Source organism: Drosophila subpulchrella, chromosome 2R (assembly GCF_014743375.2).
Source record: "Drosophila subpulchrella strain 33 F10 #4 breed RU33 chromosome 2R, RU_Dsub_v1.1 Primary Assembly, whole genome shotgun sequence".
NCBI classification, from domain to species: domain Eukaryota; kingdom Metazoa; phylum Arthropoda; class Insecta; order Diptera; family Drosophilidae; genus Drosophila; species Drosophila subpulchrella.
Window position 1 is genome coordinate 13,194,424 of NC_050611.1, and position 16,675 is coordinate 13,211,098.

The 16,675-nt window shown below is 37.6% G+C and overlaps 1 protein-coding gene across 4 annotated transcripts; it reads right to left on the bottom strand.

Annotated features, from left to right (window-relative positions):
• Positions 1-5,864: 5,864 nt before the first annotated feature.
• On the bottom strand, positions 5,865-16,044 carry LOC119549168 (F-box/LRR-repeat protein 20). 4 transcript variants are annotated; one of them, XM_037856964.1, is made up of 10 exons: positions 15,295-16,044; positions 9,589-10,488; positions 8,994-9,110; positions 8,823-8,906; positions 8,359-8,453; positions 8,120-8,297; positions 7,870-8,058; positions 7,511-7,804; positions 7,242-7,454; positions 5,865-7,182 (listed from the first exon to the last, which is right to left on the bottom strand). In XM_037856964.1, the coding sequence occupies exons 2-10, from the start codon at positions 10,288-10,290 to the stop codon at positions 7,075-7,077; spliced, it is 1,980 nt and encodes a 659-aa protein (XP_037712892.1). In that variant the 5' UTR covers positions 10,291-10,488; positions 15,295-16,044; the 3' UTR covers positions 5,865-7,074. The 4 variants fall into 4 exon arrangements, with proteins under 4 accessions (XP_037712892.1, XP_037712891.1, XP_037712894.1 ...); XM_037856963.1 differs by having other exon boundaries at positions 9,589-10,500; XM_037856966.1 differs by lacking the exon at positions 9,589-10,488 and having other exon boundaries at positions 15,295-16,038.
• Positions 16,045-16,675: the final 631 nt, after the last annotated feature.

A 16,675-nucleotide genomic window follows, 5' to 3' on the forward strand; every position in this document is an offset into this window, starting at 1 on the left:
ACTGTGAGGTGAGACTGTGTGACCAGACTGGACTAGTTTCAGGTATTTTCGCCTAGCACTTTTGCTGGGATTTTCAGTATTTATATACTAAAAAGTATATATTAGGTTTTTGAATTGCTGAAATTTTTAAAAATGGAGTCTGTATGGAGCAGCTGATGGACAGCTGGGCAAAATTCAACAATTTCGCAATTCAACAGATTAGGGGAATACACTCAGGGTATTTTCATTAATTTTAAACACAATCTTTAGTAAAAACAGCCTGGCAATTTGACAACTGACAAACAGCTGACATATTAAAATTTAAAATTCAACTAGGAACTTTTAGGGTCGTTCCGTTTATTGCTGAAATTTTCTGTTGAATTTTCAACAATTCAACAGTTTAGGGAATACCCTGAAATATATGCATCGATAAACGGTATGTTATAGGGATTTGGGCAATTTAGCCTAGCACTTTTGCTGCGATTTTTAGTATTTATATACTAATTTAACACTTCGTTTTATATATAGGTAGATCTATAGGTAGACTTCTACCTTGTATGACACGGAAGCAATTTAAACCATCTATGTATATCGTTTAATTTAAAAAATACTTGAATTGTTTTTCGTAAGAATAATATTAGTACATCAACATATGTAAGTAAATGAACACGCCGAAGTATATCAAAATTAACAATGATATTATACCAATTTAAATGGTAGGTGCCAAAGTTTGTGGAAATTTTTATTGGTAAACTAAGGTAAGAGCAAAGATAGTGACGTTTTTTATCTCCGTGTGCCAAAGTTTTTCAAAATGTTTATAATAATCAATTTTCTACCTAATTTTAAGATTTGCTTTTTGGAAAGGTTATTTACATGAACCGCTAATCTTTGTATTTGTGTGTACAACAACCTTGCTATGTTCAAACCAAATAATTTTACCGCCAAATAATAAACACATGAAAATATCTCATCTGGTTTCGTTTCCAGTTTTATTGTGCTTATCTGTGAATGTCGAGGGGTTAAGCATCAAACATCGATGCAAAAACAAATTGTTTTTTGCTTTTAAATAAATAAAAAGATTTCAATGTTAAATTAAAGAGTTTTATGGCTCAAGTTAAGGCAAAAGATTTTTTCTGCAAAACGAATTAAATTTCAAGACATCATCATCTGGGAGATCAAATTAGGAGACTGGCTTACTAATTAAAAAATAATTCGCTTTGTTATTGAACGCCAACTTATTCACCACATTTGGCTTATCCTTAACATTTTCCATAAATTGAGCTTCCTGAAGGTTCGCAGTTTTTTTTTTGTTGTACTTGAAATTAGCAAAAGGTAAAGGTACGGAAAGGAGAACTTTTGGTAAAAATCCACCGTGGCTTTCTACTGCTTTCTACACCTTGAATATCTAAACGATTCTTTGGTAGTTCTGTTCTCTTCCTCTTCGATTTCAGGAGTAGAGGTGCAATGTTGGCTTGCCAATCATCGATGTTACCGATGTTTTGACGACATCGATGACTTCGATATTAACATCGATGTTTCTCCACCTCTAATGATCAGCTTCCAGTTCCGATGTGGAACTGCAGGTGGAGGGAGCTCCTGGAGCGCATTAAAACATTAAATCTTAGCTACCATTTTTAATTACAATTTTTTTGAATTTCTTAATATATTTAAAAAACAATTACAGTTAATCCAGGGTGCGAAAATGGGTATTTAGTTCTAGCAGCTAGAATGTTATAGCAAGCCTGGGGGTAAAATTTAAAAAAGAAATACAATTATATTACCTTGGAATCTCCTTTATTGGGTATTCCTTCGCGATGTCTGCCACGGCTCCGATAAGGAACCGGTCCAGGCATTTGGTGTCCGCCAAATAGAGGACCATCTCGCGCACTCCTTTTTTATGGCCTCTTTGCCCAGGACGCCTATGGAAGAGCACATCTAAGAAATGATAAACAAACAAATCGTAGAAATAAATAAAATAATAAATAAAACATGAAATTACTCACATCTAATAAGTAATAAACAAATAAATGGTAGAAAAAAATAAAACAATATTTATGAAACAATTTTAAAAATAATTATTATTTTTATTTTAAAACATAAAACATAATTATTCCGATCCCATAATTTGTAATTTTCTAGGCTGGGTATTATTTTCTGGTCTGCAATTAAATAAGAATCATTTCTTTTTTTTAATACAATATATATTTCCTAGTTTCAAAATTCTGGACAAATACTTTTTTGAGCGCTTGAAGTCGCCCTTCACCAACGCCAAAGACCGTGCTGACAACAATGATCGCAGTTTACTTACCGGACTGATGTACACCACCCGGAATCTAGTTCCGGGAATGATTATGGCGGGCACTGCCATGACGTTTCAGTCCGAGTGACCTGGTGACCTGGTTGCGACGTTCGCCAAGTGGAACTCGTCGAAGAGCATGAAGAAGGACTCCGGCTTACAAATAAGCCCTCCAAACGCGCTGGTTAACAGCGCGCTGTCCTTCATCAGGTCACCCAGGCCACGTAAGCCAGCTTCTCGTCTATCTCGAATTGTCCCTTTTTTTTTAAAAAATAAGGCACCTTCGTAATGTCCATTTGGGCGGTATGTTGGCACTTAAATTCTTCTACTTTCTATCCCCCCTTTCCGATGAACATAGTGCTGGGCCATACCCAATGCTAAATAAATTGTTATATTTTCATTTTATTGCAATTAAATACAAAAGAAGAAAATCACTTATTAAAAATGTGAGTTTTTATCAAAAACGAAATATAACTTATTTATCCTAAAATTTCAATATTAAAAAAAATAATATTCAATTTAAAATGTGTCTAAATTCTGTGATACGATTTCAGTTCAAATTAGACTTATATTTTCCAACTGCGCAGACGTAACAGAAAATATGCTACCAGATTTTAATCGCGCAGGAACTGCCAGAAATCGTGTCGGCCACCAAAATGTACACATTCAAATGGACCCACCACAATTGCCAAGTGAAGTGTTTTTAAATATTTTAAGTTTTAGATTTAGCAATTAGGAAGCTATATATAAGATTAGATTATAATAGATTAGATAAGATTATTTACAAACTTCGCTGTGAAACTAGAACATGCCCTAGTTTTACGAAAACTTCAGCTTGGAAAACAAACAAGCAAGTCGAAAATTGGCAGCCTAGCGCTCTAAAGGTGCACGCACACTGATACTAATAAAATAAAATAAAATATTTACTTTTAGATTATCGACTTTCATTTTCGTATTTCATAATATTTACATCCTTATTATTCAACTCGAATTTTCACATTACGATTCATGAAGTGTATTCTTTCATTCGGTACATCAACATGACAATATTTACATCGATCGGTTTTTTAAGTCAAGTACTTACATTGATCACATTTTTCTCATATACAAGGGTGGTCAAAAGTATTTTCACAAAAAAAAAGTTAAATATATTCATAATTTGAACTTACATCTTGTTAACTTTGGCATCAATGGAAAGGTAATTTAAATGCCGTTTGAATGATACAATACATTTCTTAACACATTCAGTACTTATTGAAAAGGACGAATTTGTGTGAAAATGTCCTTTTTGAACTTTTTTCCTCGACTTGAAAACTTAAATTTTTTGATGCAAAAAGTTTCTTCAAACAAAAATAATAGTAACTGCAAAAAGAATTTTTCAAAAATCATTTTGCTTATATTTTTTATGATTTTTTGACCACCCTTGTATGTAAATAAAGCTGTCTTAAATATATGATATATATTAATTTCATATTTCTTAGTTGCTCCTTCAAGCATTCGCGCCGCGACATTTAATTACATGCAAACTTCTCTAGGAGGTAAAATCCGAGCCGCGAGCGCTTCCGCCATTTCCTATTCTCGGAATCTTTCGGCTGTTATCGAAAGTCGGGGAAGCACAAGTGAGAGCGGCCTTCTTATAAATATACATAGGTATGTATATGTTATTTTATAAGAACAATCCTCATAAAATAAAAAATAGATAGAGGAGAATATCATTCTAGTGAACGTAACTGTGTGTCACTGTAATTAAAAACTTACTAGAATTACTATTAGTACAAGTTTGTTCAAGCTAAAAAATATGAAAATAATTATTATCACATATTTGAGACCGGACGACTTCGACTAAAATAAAAAATAGATAGAGGAGAATATCATTCTAGTGAACGTAACTGTGTGTCACTGTAATTAAAAACTTACTAGAATTACTATTAGTACAAGTTTGTTCAAGCTAAAAAATATGAAAATAATTAATATCCCATATTTGAGACCGGACGACTTCGACTAAAATAAAAAACAGATAGAGGAGAATATCATTCTAGTGAACGTAACTGTGTGTCACTGTAATTAAAAACTTACTAGAATTACCATTAGTACAAGTTTGTTCAAGCTAAAAAATATGAAAATAATTATTATCACATATTTAAGACCGGACGACTTCGACTAAAATAAAAAATATATAGAGGAGAATATCATTCTAGTGAACGTAACTGTGTGTCACTGTAATTAAAAACTTACTAGAATTACTATTAGTACAAGTTTGTTCAAGCTAAAAAATATGAAAATAATTAATATCACATATTTGAGACCGGACGACTTCGACTAAAATAAAAAATAGATAGAGGAGAATATCATTCTAGTGAACGTTACTATTAGTACAAGTGTGTTCAAACTAAGAAATACGAAAATAATTAATATTCCGGTACGTTCCGGACGAGGACCACCGACAGCTCCGAGATTATTGGCTCCGGCCGGTGAACGAGCGTGCCACAACCTCGCAGGAGGGCCAGAATCGCTAATCAGGGGCCCGGATTTGCTCGATCATCTTCAGTTTAAAATATTATTTGTGCCTGTTCGATATTCTACAGAGGCCTTTGTGATGAACCCAAGTGAAGATGCAAGTTACCGAACATCATCTAGTTTTAGTCTTATTTTGTCAACTGAGGTCGGTCGATTATAAGTAAAATGCTAAGCCGGTCGAAGGAATCGCTGGTATGTATTTCAGCTGGCAGACAGACATCTCTTTAAAGATCCAAGATGTGTGAGAGTTAAAAATAATAGTAAGGCCGTACACGCGAGAAATGCCAAACCATCGATAACTTTGATTTATTTGCGAAGGTTCATGTATCCTCACAGATGCGATGACTGTGTATATGGAAATCGGCGGGAAAACGGCTTAAATCAAAAAAACATATTTTTCTGAGATCACCAAGTAAGTTTACCGCCAAATAAAACACATTGTCACTTTGATATTTAAAATATTATTTATGTTAAACGTTTCTCAGTTTAAAATGTCATATTTTTTGTTTTGCCATATTAATTTTTGTTAATTTTCGAGTGTTTCATTTCTGTTATTATTTTTTGTTTGCAAAACTACACACGTACATAATGTAAATATATTAGTCTGCATTGTAAAGCCTTTATGTAATACATATACATATATATAGGTGTATATAATATTTAATTCTCCTTTTAGATGTAAATTTTTATTGAACCAAAGGTTGTTTTTGTGTGGTACGGAACTTGATTGCGCTTTACGGCAATTTTCCATATATGTATATATTTTCGGTTTTTTTTATCAACTCTAACTCTAATTAATACATATCAGTTGTGATTTTTTAGTCGACTTCTTTTTAAACAGTTTTAAAACAAAGTTGAAACGCACTACAAGAGACAGACAGAAAGATCCGTTAAAATACGCAACTTACAACTCTTGTTTTATCTTTTTGCATTTCTTTTTTTTGTAAATATGATTTTGACTTCTTTTTGGTTTTTTTTGTTCTAGGAAAATATATGGTAGGTATATGTTTGTATGACACCATTTGCTTAGCTTAACTTTTAGCAGAATAAAATGAATCAGGAAAATATCTCATCTGGTTTCGTTTCGCGTTTTATTGTGCTTATCTGTGAATGTCGAGGGGTTAAGAATGATAATGGGTTAAGGGGGCAGAAGTGGCCTGATATTGTCACGCCATCGTTTATCCTATTCCCCAGCTCACAACTTGGGTTTGGTACGATCTCTCGAGGATTGAATATAGTTCTGCTGGAGTGGGGAAACCTTTCAATTGTGAAAATCCTATATTATCTACATAGTTGCGGTGGCCCAAGCTGTAAGCTAACGATTACTTTCCTGCCCCGTTTACACATTTTTCACTGGATAATACATTACAAAATATACTGTATAAATATCTGTGTGAGTCCAGAGGTGTGTATATAGATTTATTGAATTATTTATGTGGGTACTGTTTTGTGTTTCAGGGAAGATGATCCAGTATGTGAGTCGTTTGTTCGTTGTGTAATATACATGGCTATACATAGATAATGCTAATTGTTGTAGCTGGCACTAGACTTGAGTGGATTATAAATCAAATAAATCGTACCTCGCATAGTGTGTTTGTTTTTGTTTTTGAACGCTTTGTGGTTCTATCGACATGTTTCGGAATTTAGTAAACTCCAGGTTTTTTTTGGGGGGACCAGTGAGAGATAAAATCCGAGCATGCTCCAGATGGATTTATAATTTAGTCATAATTTAGCAAACATTTAATACAGGTATGCGTGTATGAGAGTTAAAACTAAACGCACATAATTGCAGTTTCTAGGCTAGACACGGAACATTCAGCGGAACCACCTGAAGCTGTCGTACGAACATGCATTGAAATATGTATATACAGGTCTATATAAGCTAGCAATTCATCGGGCTGCAGTTAATAACAAACATAGAGCGTGGGGCGTGGGCTAATACAGATTACACAAATGAGGGTCTAATTAACGTAGCATATTAAATAAAATAATCACAATTTGATGCTGGTTTCTGCGAGTTTTTGAAACTCGCTTAAAACTAAAACTAGGGTTAGGTTTCGGTTTCGTTCAGGCCGCTGCTGCTGCTTCTGCTGCTCCTCCAGAACTGGTGGCTATGTGGTCATCGCTGCATCGAGCAGGCCCAGCAAGTACATGCAGATCATCGAGACGAGGGTCAGGCTGAACACCATGGCAAACATGGCGAACATGACGATGCACACGGGCCAGCATCAGTCCGTGGCTGTCTTTCGCATTATCTTCCTGGCGAAGCCGATGGCCGTATCTCAGAGAATCTCACAGCAGCGGCAATAGCGTGGTCGGTGGCCGCTGGTCACAGCAGGCGGCGTTCCGGGCGCAAAGTAGGCGTGCACCTTGATATTTGGTAGATGGTTCTGCAAGGACACATTTTGTTATATCTCTGCAATCAATACAATCTTATTACACAGCTCACCTTCAGCTTGCGTATGGCGTTGCGACTGATGAGCTGACAATCGAATAGCTCAATGCGCTGTAGGTTGTGGCAGGACACCAAATGCTCTAGCGTTCGATCCGTGATCAGGGGGCAGTTGTCTAGCTCTAGCACGGACAGGATTTCCGCAGCACAGCTGCCAGTAGTAAGGTGTCGTATGCCATCGTCCGTAATCAGCTCACAATGCGAAAGGGTCTATAAAAAAGTCAATATATTAGATAACCCTCAGTTATAAAGGTGACCGCAACTACCAATTTCTCCAAGCTGGGACAGCCGGTGGCAAGATGAGCCAGCGTGAGGTCCGTGATCTGGCTGCACTCCTCCAAATCCATGCGCTCCAGATACTTGCAGTTTCGCCCCAGCGCCTGAAAGCCGATGTCCGTGAAGTTTCGGCATCCAGACACCTCTAGGGTGTTCAGCTGGTGATTGTGCTGCGAGAGGGACAGCAGCGTGAGATCGGTGAGATCCGCGCACTTGGACACGCACAGTTTCTGCAGCTTGTGGCAATTGGCGGCCAGTTGCCGGATCGATGAATCGCTTATGGTCTGCGGAAAGCAAAAGGAAAGTATTAGGTAAATCATAGCTTTGAATAAAATATATGTATACCCACCTCACAGCTGTGTAGATTTAGCACCATTAAATCGGGACAGTATTTGGCCAGGCACATTATGGCATTGTCGTTTATCTGTTTACAACCTTTACTGCTGAACTTGCGCAGCTTGACGCAGCCACGGGCCAGCGCCTCCACGCCGTTTTCGGAGATCAGGTGGCACCAGGACACGTTGATCTCCATGAGGTTCTGCGGGAACAACCCGGATAAAGTATGCTTATTTCGTATGGTGTTATTCAAGTAAACCTACTGGACAGCCATCGGATAGATACTTCAAGCTGTTGTCTGTTATGTTGGAGCACGAGTCCAAATTAATGGCCGTTAATTTGGAGCAAAATCTGCTGATGGACTGTGTGGATATATCGGTTATCTTCTTGCACTCCGACAGATCCAAGTGTTCGATATTGTGGCAGTGATTCGCTAGAGTTCTGAAATGTATAACAACTTTCTTATTTAGGTTCTTAAGAAGCTGTTGGGATAGATACTCACCTTACGGACTGATCTCCCACCGATTGGCAGCCACGCAGCGAAAGTGACTTGAGGAAACCGCGACATCGCTGAGATATATTCTCAATCACGGGACCCTGTAGATATAAAAAGTAAATTTAATTTAGTAACACTAGGGTAAGGACTCGTATACCCCACACTATAATAACATATTTAACGTATTTAAATTAATGGACATGGATTTGCCAAGTTACATCTAACCACAATTAACTAACCCTACAATATATCCCATTATTCACATACGCTTTAAATCTACAAATTGTCATTGAATTTTCAGGAAGAGTTTCTTATATGAATGTCTTATATACAGTAAGTAACTAAGTAAGCGATTAAGTGATGAGAAATAAAACCCCATGCAGAATTTTACTTTTATACAGTAAAACATAGCATCAAAATTATGGACGCTGCGCGTGGCTTTCGTTGTCCATTAGATGCCCCAAGCTCACCTCGATATCGCGTTGAAAGTCGAATAGATTGATTTTCTGCCAGCTGGAACCGTCGAGGGCCAACACGTTCCAATATTTGCATACCTGGTGGCATGAAAAATTCATTAGTAAGGGGGAAAAAATAAAAACGGAACACCCAAATGGGCGTTTAACCTGGTCTAGTTCATTTACCTGGGCACAGCGGCATAGTGAGACAACATCCAGGTAGGAAAAGACGCGCAGCAGTACCTCCTTTGGCAGTTGTTTGATTAACTCATCGTCCAGTTCGGTGGCGCCTAGGAATGTTTGCTGAAACGGACACAACATGGCGGATGAGCGATGGAATTTCAAATGCGAATATTTCTATGGCTGTTGTGAAGTTCCCAATTGGAGATGTGGATGGCTAAACAAAATCAACTGACCGATTCCTTGACGAGTGGTCCCAAAAATTATAACATTCATGAAAAGCAATAGATTGAATTGAATTCCGGAAGAAAACAAATTAATTAATGGAGGAATCATAAGACGAGAGATAGAGCGAAAGAGAGGTGGAGGAGAAAAGAGCGAACTATAGAGGCAGAGCGATTTGAGTGGGGTTTTTGAGAGGGTTTCTTGAGCTATATGTACAAAATGCTGGATCAAGATGATATTTTATACGACCGCTGAGGTGGGTAAAATGTCTTCGAAGGTGGTAACGATAGGCAATTTGTTGATGGTACTTGTACTGCTTTGTATTTTCTTTTTTATGGGTTTTCTTGGTTTTTCTTGTTTTATTTATGTTTCTTACGGTCTGATCCTCTGGCTGATCTTGAGTGCTGGTGACCCCTGTCCTTGGCTGATCAGTTGGGCAAACCTCTGGCGCTAACGACGAGCTCAGTGAGCAACTATCGCTGCTGCTTTCCATACTTTTCGGCTTAATATGTACACTTGGTATGGGGTTAATCACAGGCGTGGCACTGCCAAAAGTGGCCGAACGCCAAATGGTGCTGCAAAAGCCGCTGATGATGTTGCTGCTGTGATTGTTGTTGTTGTTGCTGTTGCTGCTGTGGGGAGGGCTAATGTTGCTGCTGTTGCTGGAGTTGCTGCTGCTGCTGCTATTGTTGCTGCTATGCGGCCTAATGTTGCTGCTGTTCTGTCTTGTGTTGCTGGTGTTAATGCCAATGTTGCTGCCGTTACCATTCAGTTGTAAGCTCGGATTGTGATTGTTGTTGTTGCTGCTGCTGCTGCTGCGATCTGTGGCACCACTGACGGCGGTACTGTGCGTTTGACTGCTGCTGCCGCTGGCACCGCTGTTGCTGCTGAAACTGGCGCTGCCGCTGATGCTGCTGCTGCCGCTGGGCGGGCACAGCAGCTCGATGCTGCCGTTGGCGACACCTCCGTTGTTGCTGCTGCTGCTGCTGCTGTTGTTGCTGCCACCGTTGTTGCCGCTGCCGCTGCTGTTGCCGCCGGCGTCGACAACGACGCCTGTCTCGCCGGTACTGGCAAACATTCCCGGTTCTTATCTTCAACCGCCGCTGCCTCTGCCGATTCAATTAACTCTTCAGCACTCTCGCCTGTTTTTTTCCAGCTGGCGCCGTGTGAACGCTCGATTAAATTATTCACAATTTGCGTCTTCAATACGTTGCTCCCGGCGTCTCTTATTTTTGGCTCAGCTTGTTTTCGATTTTTATTATTTTTAAAACACTTACTGCAACAGGAACTGAAGTTGAAGTGTCAAAAAATCAAACAAAAACGTGGAAAATAGAACAACAGTGGAATTTATTACGAGACTCAAAACCAAAATGAAATAGAGTTTCAGACTTCAAGGTTGCGGGCGTGCTTTGATTGAAATACGCACCCAACTTTAAGCTCTTCGTGGACCCCCTCCCCCAACCATCCACCGAACCCCCCTTGGGTGGCATTCAACCTAAATGAAAAGTCATCAAAGCCAATTTAAAAAAAAAGGCAATCGATCGAACGTGTGACGAATTTGAGCGAAGCGCGAACAAGAAATAAGTGTTTATAAATAATAATGACAATAACATAAGATTGAACTGATAACTGAAAGAAATACCTACAAAACTGTGGAGGTATATAGAATATTTTAAGAGTTCTGTGACAGTATTTAGATTTAAATGGGATAAATTTGAACCATTTTTTCAAAAACAGCTGATAAAAGTTTAAACTTTAAAAATTGACCACACTTTGCCTTATATATTTATTTAAACCTTTAAAAAAATTTAGCTGTATCATTGAAAATGATTTTAAATTAAAGAATTTTCGCAGCTATTCCATGAATACTAACAAGTCTAAAGTTTAGACCATAAACGCTTGTTTCGAAAGTTAAAAGTTTCAAATCTTTTAAAACCTTTTGGAAAATTTTTATCAAAACCAGAAAACGATGGTACGTAATTTATTTTTTCCGCATTCAGGTCAAACAAAAATGTTATAAAACTTGGAATTCCACAGAGCAGGGTATACACACATTTATTTTAACAATACGAATTCCTCTTTCCTTGTCTGAGGTACTGTAAATGGCACAACAATTACAGAAGCACTATGAACACAATACATGTCAGTTATAAAATTGCTGTTTCCACAATTGTAAAAAGGCATTCATATGTATGAGATTCAAATAAAGCGATTGAAGGTCCAATAAATTATTGATTGCAACAGATCTTTAGCTAGAATAGGAGTTGAAATAAATATATAGGAATATTCATGTGTTCATGTACAATTAGGCCAACAAAAGATGACAAAGTGCTATCAATTTATGTGAAAAACAATTAAAGTGAACTGAACTCAATCAGGGCGAAACAAAAAACAAAGAAAAATATTTTTTTGAATATAATCCATAATTTGTCATGTATGCTCAACGTTCTTAGGTATTTTGCCATTATTTAATATTTTTTATTGCCTAGGCATATTATTAAACATGTTATAAGCCACCTACTACTATTATTTCGCGCCCAAGGCGCTGTATCTTTCGCACGTACTTATGCAAATTCAAGTGCAGCTGAGCCCCAAATAGTTCCAACTCAATTCGCTTTAAGTGATGGAAGCGACAAGTGCAAGGCATTTCGCTTGATTGCTGCGTTTTGCATAGTTTATTATTTATTTGATCATGCAACACATGGCGTATACGTAACTAAACTGAAACAGCTGACAAAAAAAAAGGAAAACAGGGCTGGAAAGTGGGCGGTGTGGTGCGTGTGGAAAAAAGTAAACAAATTACAAATTCCCAGTCGGGCATTTACTTTCCATGTGACCTCGAGCGCAAAAAAAAAAAGAGGAATAAATGCATATAAAGTCTGGGCATGTGTTTGTATCGAATGCCATATAGCAGCCCACATGACAACAAATCTGGGCTGCATTTTATATAAGCCATGGCCGGGTCAGCTGGCCCACAGAAAGTTGAGAGTTGATAGCACTGACAGACAAGCGAGCTTCCGTTCTATATACCCAAGGTATATAAAATACAAGCTATATACATGCATGTAAGCAAGGTCAGCGAATGGGGAAACTGGGTCAGCATCCAAATTGGTATTTTTTATGTGCCGATAAATATAGAATTCATAAGGGGCAAAGAACACAAAAGCATTTCCACCTCACGGGCTCTTTAAGAACATTTAATAAAAACTCCTAAGGCCCATAAACAATATACACACAAAGCACAAAAAAACAGCTGATGACACACAAGTAAGGAAAATCAGGCGGAAAAGCCCAAAACAATTGGAAAAGCAATTTGCACAACACAAAACACACTTTTAGTTAGTTAGACAGCGAATTTAAGTTTCACTTCGCCCTACCATTTGTTTATATTTTCAGCTGGATTGGCGTGAAATGGATTTTCATTCGATTTTTCCTCAGTTGCGAGGAAAAACCATGTAAATGCAGAAACGCGAGACACGAAAATCGAGGGGAGAGCTGCAGTTTTCGCGAGACAACATCGATGACAACAGAGCGCAGAATGAGAACTGAGTGGAGAATCGAGAAGGCAGCGCTGCCGAAGCCCAAAAACAGCTGTCCCATCAGCACACTCTCTCTTCTCTATATTTCTCTCGGGAAAATGCAACGAGGAGGCGGGGCAATGCACCCACACAAAAGGTCGACAACAAAAACCCAGCTAAACTGTCTCAATGAGAGAGTGTCTTCAAGCGAAAGAGAGAGTGCAAGTGAAGGAACTGACCCAGCAAAACTGAAGAACTTTAGATGCCCTTGCCAAAATTGTTGAACCCTTAGATAGGGTCAATCGAAAAATTATCATAAACCTAAAAAACCCCTACTGTTTTGATTGAGAAACTAAGTATTGTCTTTAAGAGTTTGAGTTTCCTTATTTGGATACCATATATTTTTAAATACTTTTTCAACCGCTTTTAAAAAAAACTATCATTATACTATTATATTTGCTGGTTCAATAACAAAAATTGAAAGATATTTTTTATTTAAATCTATTATTTTTATATTTAAAGTATTTTAGAATTACCAAACACTGGTCTTTCTAACAACAAATAACATTTCGTTAATTTGATGGAATCCTTTTAGAGAATATAAGCAAATACCCCTAACTATAGGGTATTCATATTCCCAATAGTTTGAACTAACTGGATTTCCTTAAAGAGAACAATAGCATACACCCCTAACTATAGAGTACCCCTATCCCCAATAACTGCCGTAAATACCAGGGGACTACCTCGCGTTTTCTCCGAATTCCTCCCCCACCTTCACCATGTAAATCAGCAAGGGTTGCAATGCTGCCAGACTTTGGGATAAGGCCCGTCAGCTGTTTATCGGGCAATCTGTTTACTTTCGTTTGTTATTGGTTTTCGGGTTGGGTTCTAGATAAGTAAAGTACTCTTAATACCAAATACCAAGAATGGACATTCCGTAAGCCCCAAAACCAATAAGCAATTCGGTGCGATTAAAGCATGGGGGAACGCAATTAAAATGAGTCTTCGTTCCATTAACTCTTCCCCCTTTTTCTAGCAATTAAAAGAAGTCCACGTAAAGAAATCAAATCAAATAACCTGATAGCATAGCTTAACTCAATGGTAATATAACGATCTCTACAAATAATATGGGTATTATTCATTAAATATGATCAAATGTATTCCGTTTAAAACTTTTTTACTTTAATGTATAAGAAATATTATGAAATTTAAAAACATTTCTGTCAGTGTCTAACAAATTGGTAAATTCCGCTCATGAGCTTCTTTTCTGTTTGCTTATTTACTTTGCATTGTGTCCACACTGCACTTGGCGAAGAATTTCCAATTTGTCAGAAGTCCTCACTTCGCAACCGGTCATTATACGAGTTTGGTGGGTTGTTGATGGGGTGTTTGTGGGGACTTTGGGGGGCTGTGGCTTGGGGGTGGATTGTCAGCGAGTTTATTGCACTTTTGTCGCAAGACAAACATATAAAAATTTTTGAGGGAGGGCGAGACATTAGCCACTTACACTTTTACAAGCTGGGCAAACTCCCTGTCGCTCCGACAAAGGCGATGACTCCTGTTCTTCCTCTTCGTATTCCTTGTTCCTGACTCCAAACGAAGGACAAAGAACTCGCTTTGCCATAAAAATAAACGAGATGCAGTCTAGTTTAGTGGTGGGGTTTGCGGGGGCCGCAGAAATTGAAGTGGCTGACTAACTGTCTGGACGGGCAAACAAACAAAAGAGCAACAGTACGTCTTGTAAAAAAAAAGGGGAAGGGAGTCCCAGGCTAACGAACGAAATCAAAATATATTCGTGCCCTTTTCAGGCTTAAAATCTGAATAATAGAGATAAGACAGGGTTTTTAATGAAACATAAGACATCTTTATAACCATTTCTTGGTTTCAGCTGGGCTATCATACAGATAGATAGTATAGATAGCTTAACAAATATAGTATGTGGAGCCCCCAAAAAACAATAGCTCATTATTATAAAAAGCTAAAGGTTAACTTCCTTAATATAGGATATTAACATATTTTTATTTATAAGGTTAAATGTGCAACAGTTTCCTATAGAAACACATATTAACACTTTGAAAACAACAATGGAATATTTATAGGGTACTATTTATCAATAAATGCACTGCTTATTTTCTGATTGCTTATCTACCACTTGAAAACCTCTTGAAAATTCATAGCTCTACGGGAAAAGAAAAACAATAAAACAATGAGGAAACTGCAGTTTAAAGGAAGGTCATCAAGCTAAGCACCACAGAATTATTTATAGACATTAAAACTCTTTGTATAGTATGCGATTTTGGGAGCAAATAAATATAGTAAAGAGAAAAGATCAAAACAAACTTTAACTCACAAATTTACTTCGGAACTATTATTTTCCTTTAACGGATTAAGACTTTCAAAAACGAATTCAGGGTGTAACCCAACAATACTCCAACAATATTCAAATCACTCTCGAAATTTAGGAAATTACTGAGACTTTCTCTAAGAATACGCTCCAATAAAAAACATCCTTAGTAATCTCTTGAGATTTCAGGATCACATCGTTAACCTGCTGGACAACTTACATCGTATCGATGATGATTGCGTCCCGAATTGGTCATTTTACGCGTGGATATATCCAGAGATCCAGATCCAAATCCAGAAATGCAGTTGCCCCCCGCAGTTTTTCGCCTTCCTTTCCCTTTCGCTCGCTCCTCGGTGCTACCTCTCCCACGCTCTTCGATATTCTTTGTTGTCCCGCTCTCTTTGTGCCAGCGAACGTGCGTGTGTGGGTGGGTGTGTGTGTGTGGGAGCAGGAAATTATGCGTCGTCTACTTCTGCTTTTGTTGTTCTTCTTCCTCTTGCTCTTCGCCGTCCACCGTTTGTTTTTGTTGCTTTTGCTGCTGCTGGTAGTTCTTTGTTCTGTAATTGTTGATTGCACTTGGTCGCCGTTGTTTTTGTTTTCGTTTTTGCTGCTGTTGTTGTTATTGCGAAGAGAGTTATGGTATCGGTATCGGTGATTTCTGGTATTGGTGTTTTTTTTTAATATTATTTGCCTACATCACAAGAGATCTGCGTTAACTGCATTTGGTGCAGCTACCCCGATATTGGCATTATAAAAACAAAAAGAAACGGCAAATCAACGACTCGCTTCGTAATGCGTAAATACGTTTTTCCCGTTCTTGCATCTTTTTCGCCGTTGCCTTTGTGCAGGTATTCGCTTGCCCGTTCGCCGCGTCTTTCTAGTTTTGCCAGATTTTATTCCGTTTTTATGTAATTTGCATTGCAATATTGCACTACCGTTTTTTTTCGTTTTACAAAACAAAAACACTGTGTGGCCGTGTGTAAAACAACGTAACAACACGTAAGACGTAAGTGTCGGCAAAACGTAAGCGTCAGTAAAAAAGGGAGATGCAAGATGCTTCGTAAGTGTCAGCAAAACGTAAGCCAACGTAAGTGTCAGTAAAAAAGGGATGCAAGATGGAAGAATGGCACAAAAACACAAAAAAACACTGCGTGACCGTTCAGTGGAGAGCGAGAAAATCACATAGTCGGACAATCAGCCGTTAGTATTACCGCATTTTGGATTCAGGATGGAGAATTAAAAGAGTAGTTTATTTAAATACAATTTCAATAAACCTAATCTTTATAAACACATAATAAAATTTAGAATATAAATACGATAATTTTAATATTAGAAATTTTAAGTTTCCATTAAATACCGTTGCTGATTGATACTTTCAAGCTCTTACAAATATTTCGCTTTGAATTAGTTTCCGTTATATTTTCAAAATTGTTTTTCAAACTATAAACTAATAAAATTTGTCACTCATTCGACAATCGTGTCAAAACTTACCAAATTTAATTTATTGTTTTTGATTAGAAAAAATTGAAAATTAAATGAAGGCTTCTACGATATCAGCGAAATTCTAATACCCATTAATCGCAGTATCATTTGTGTTTTTT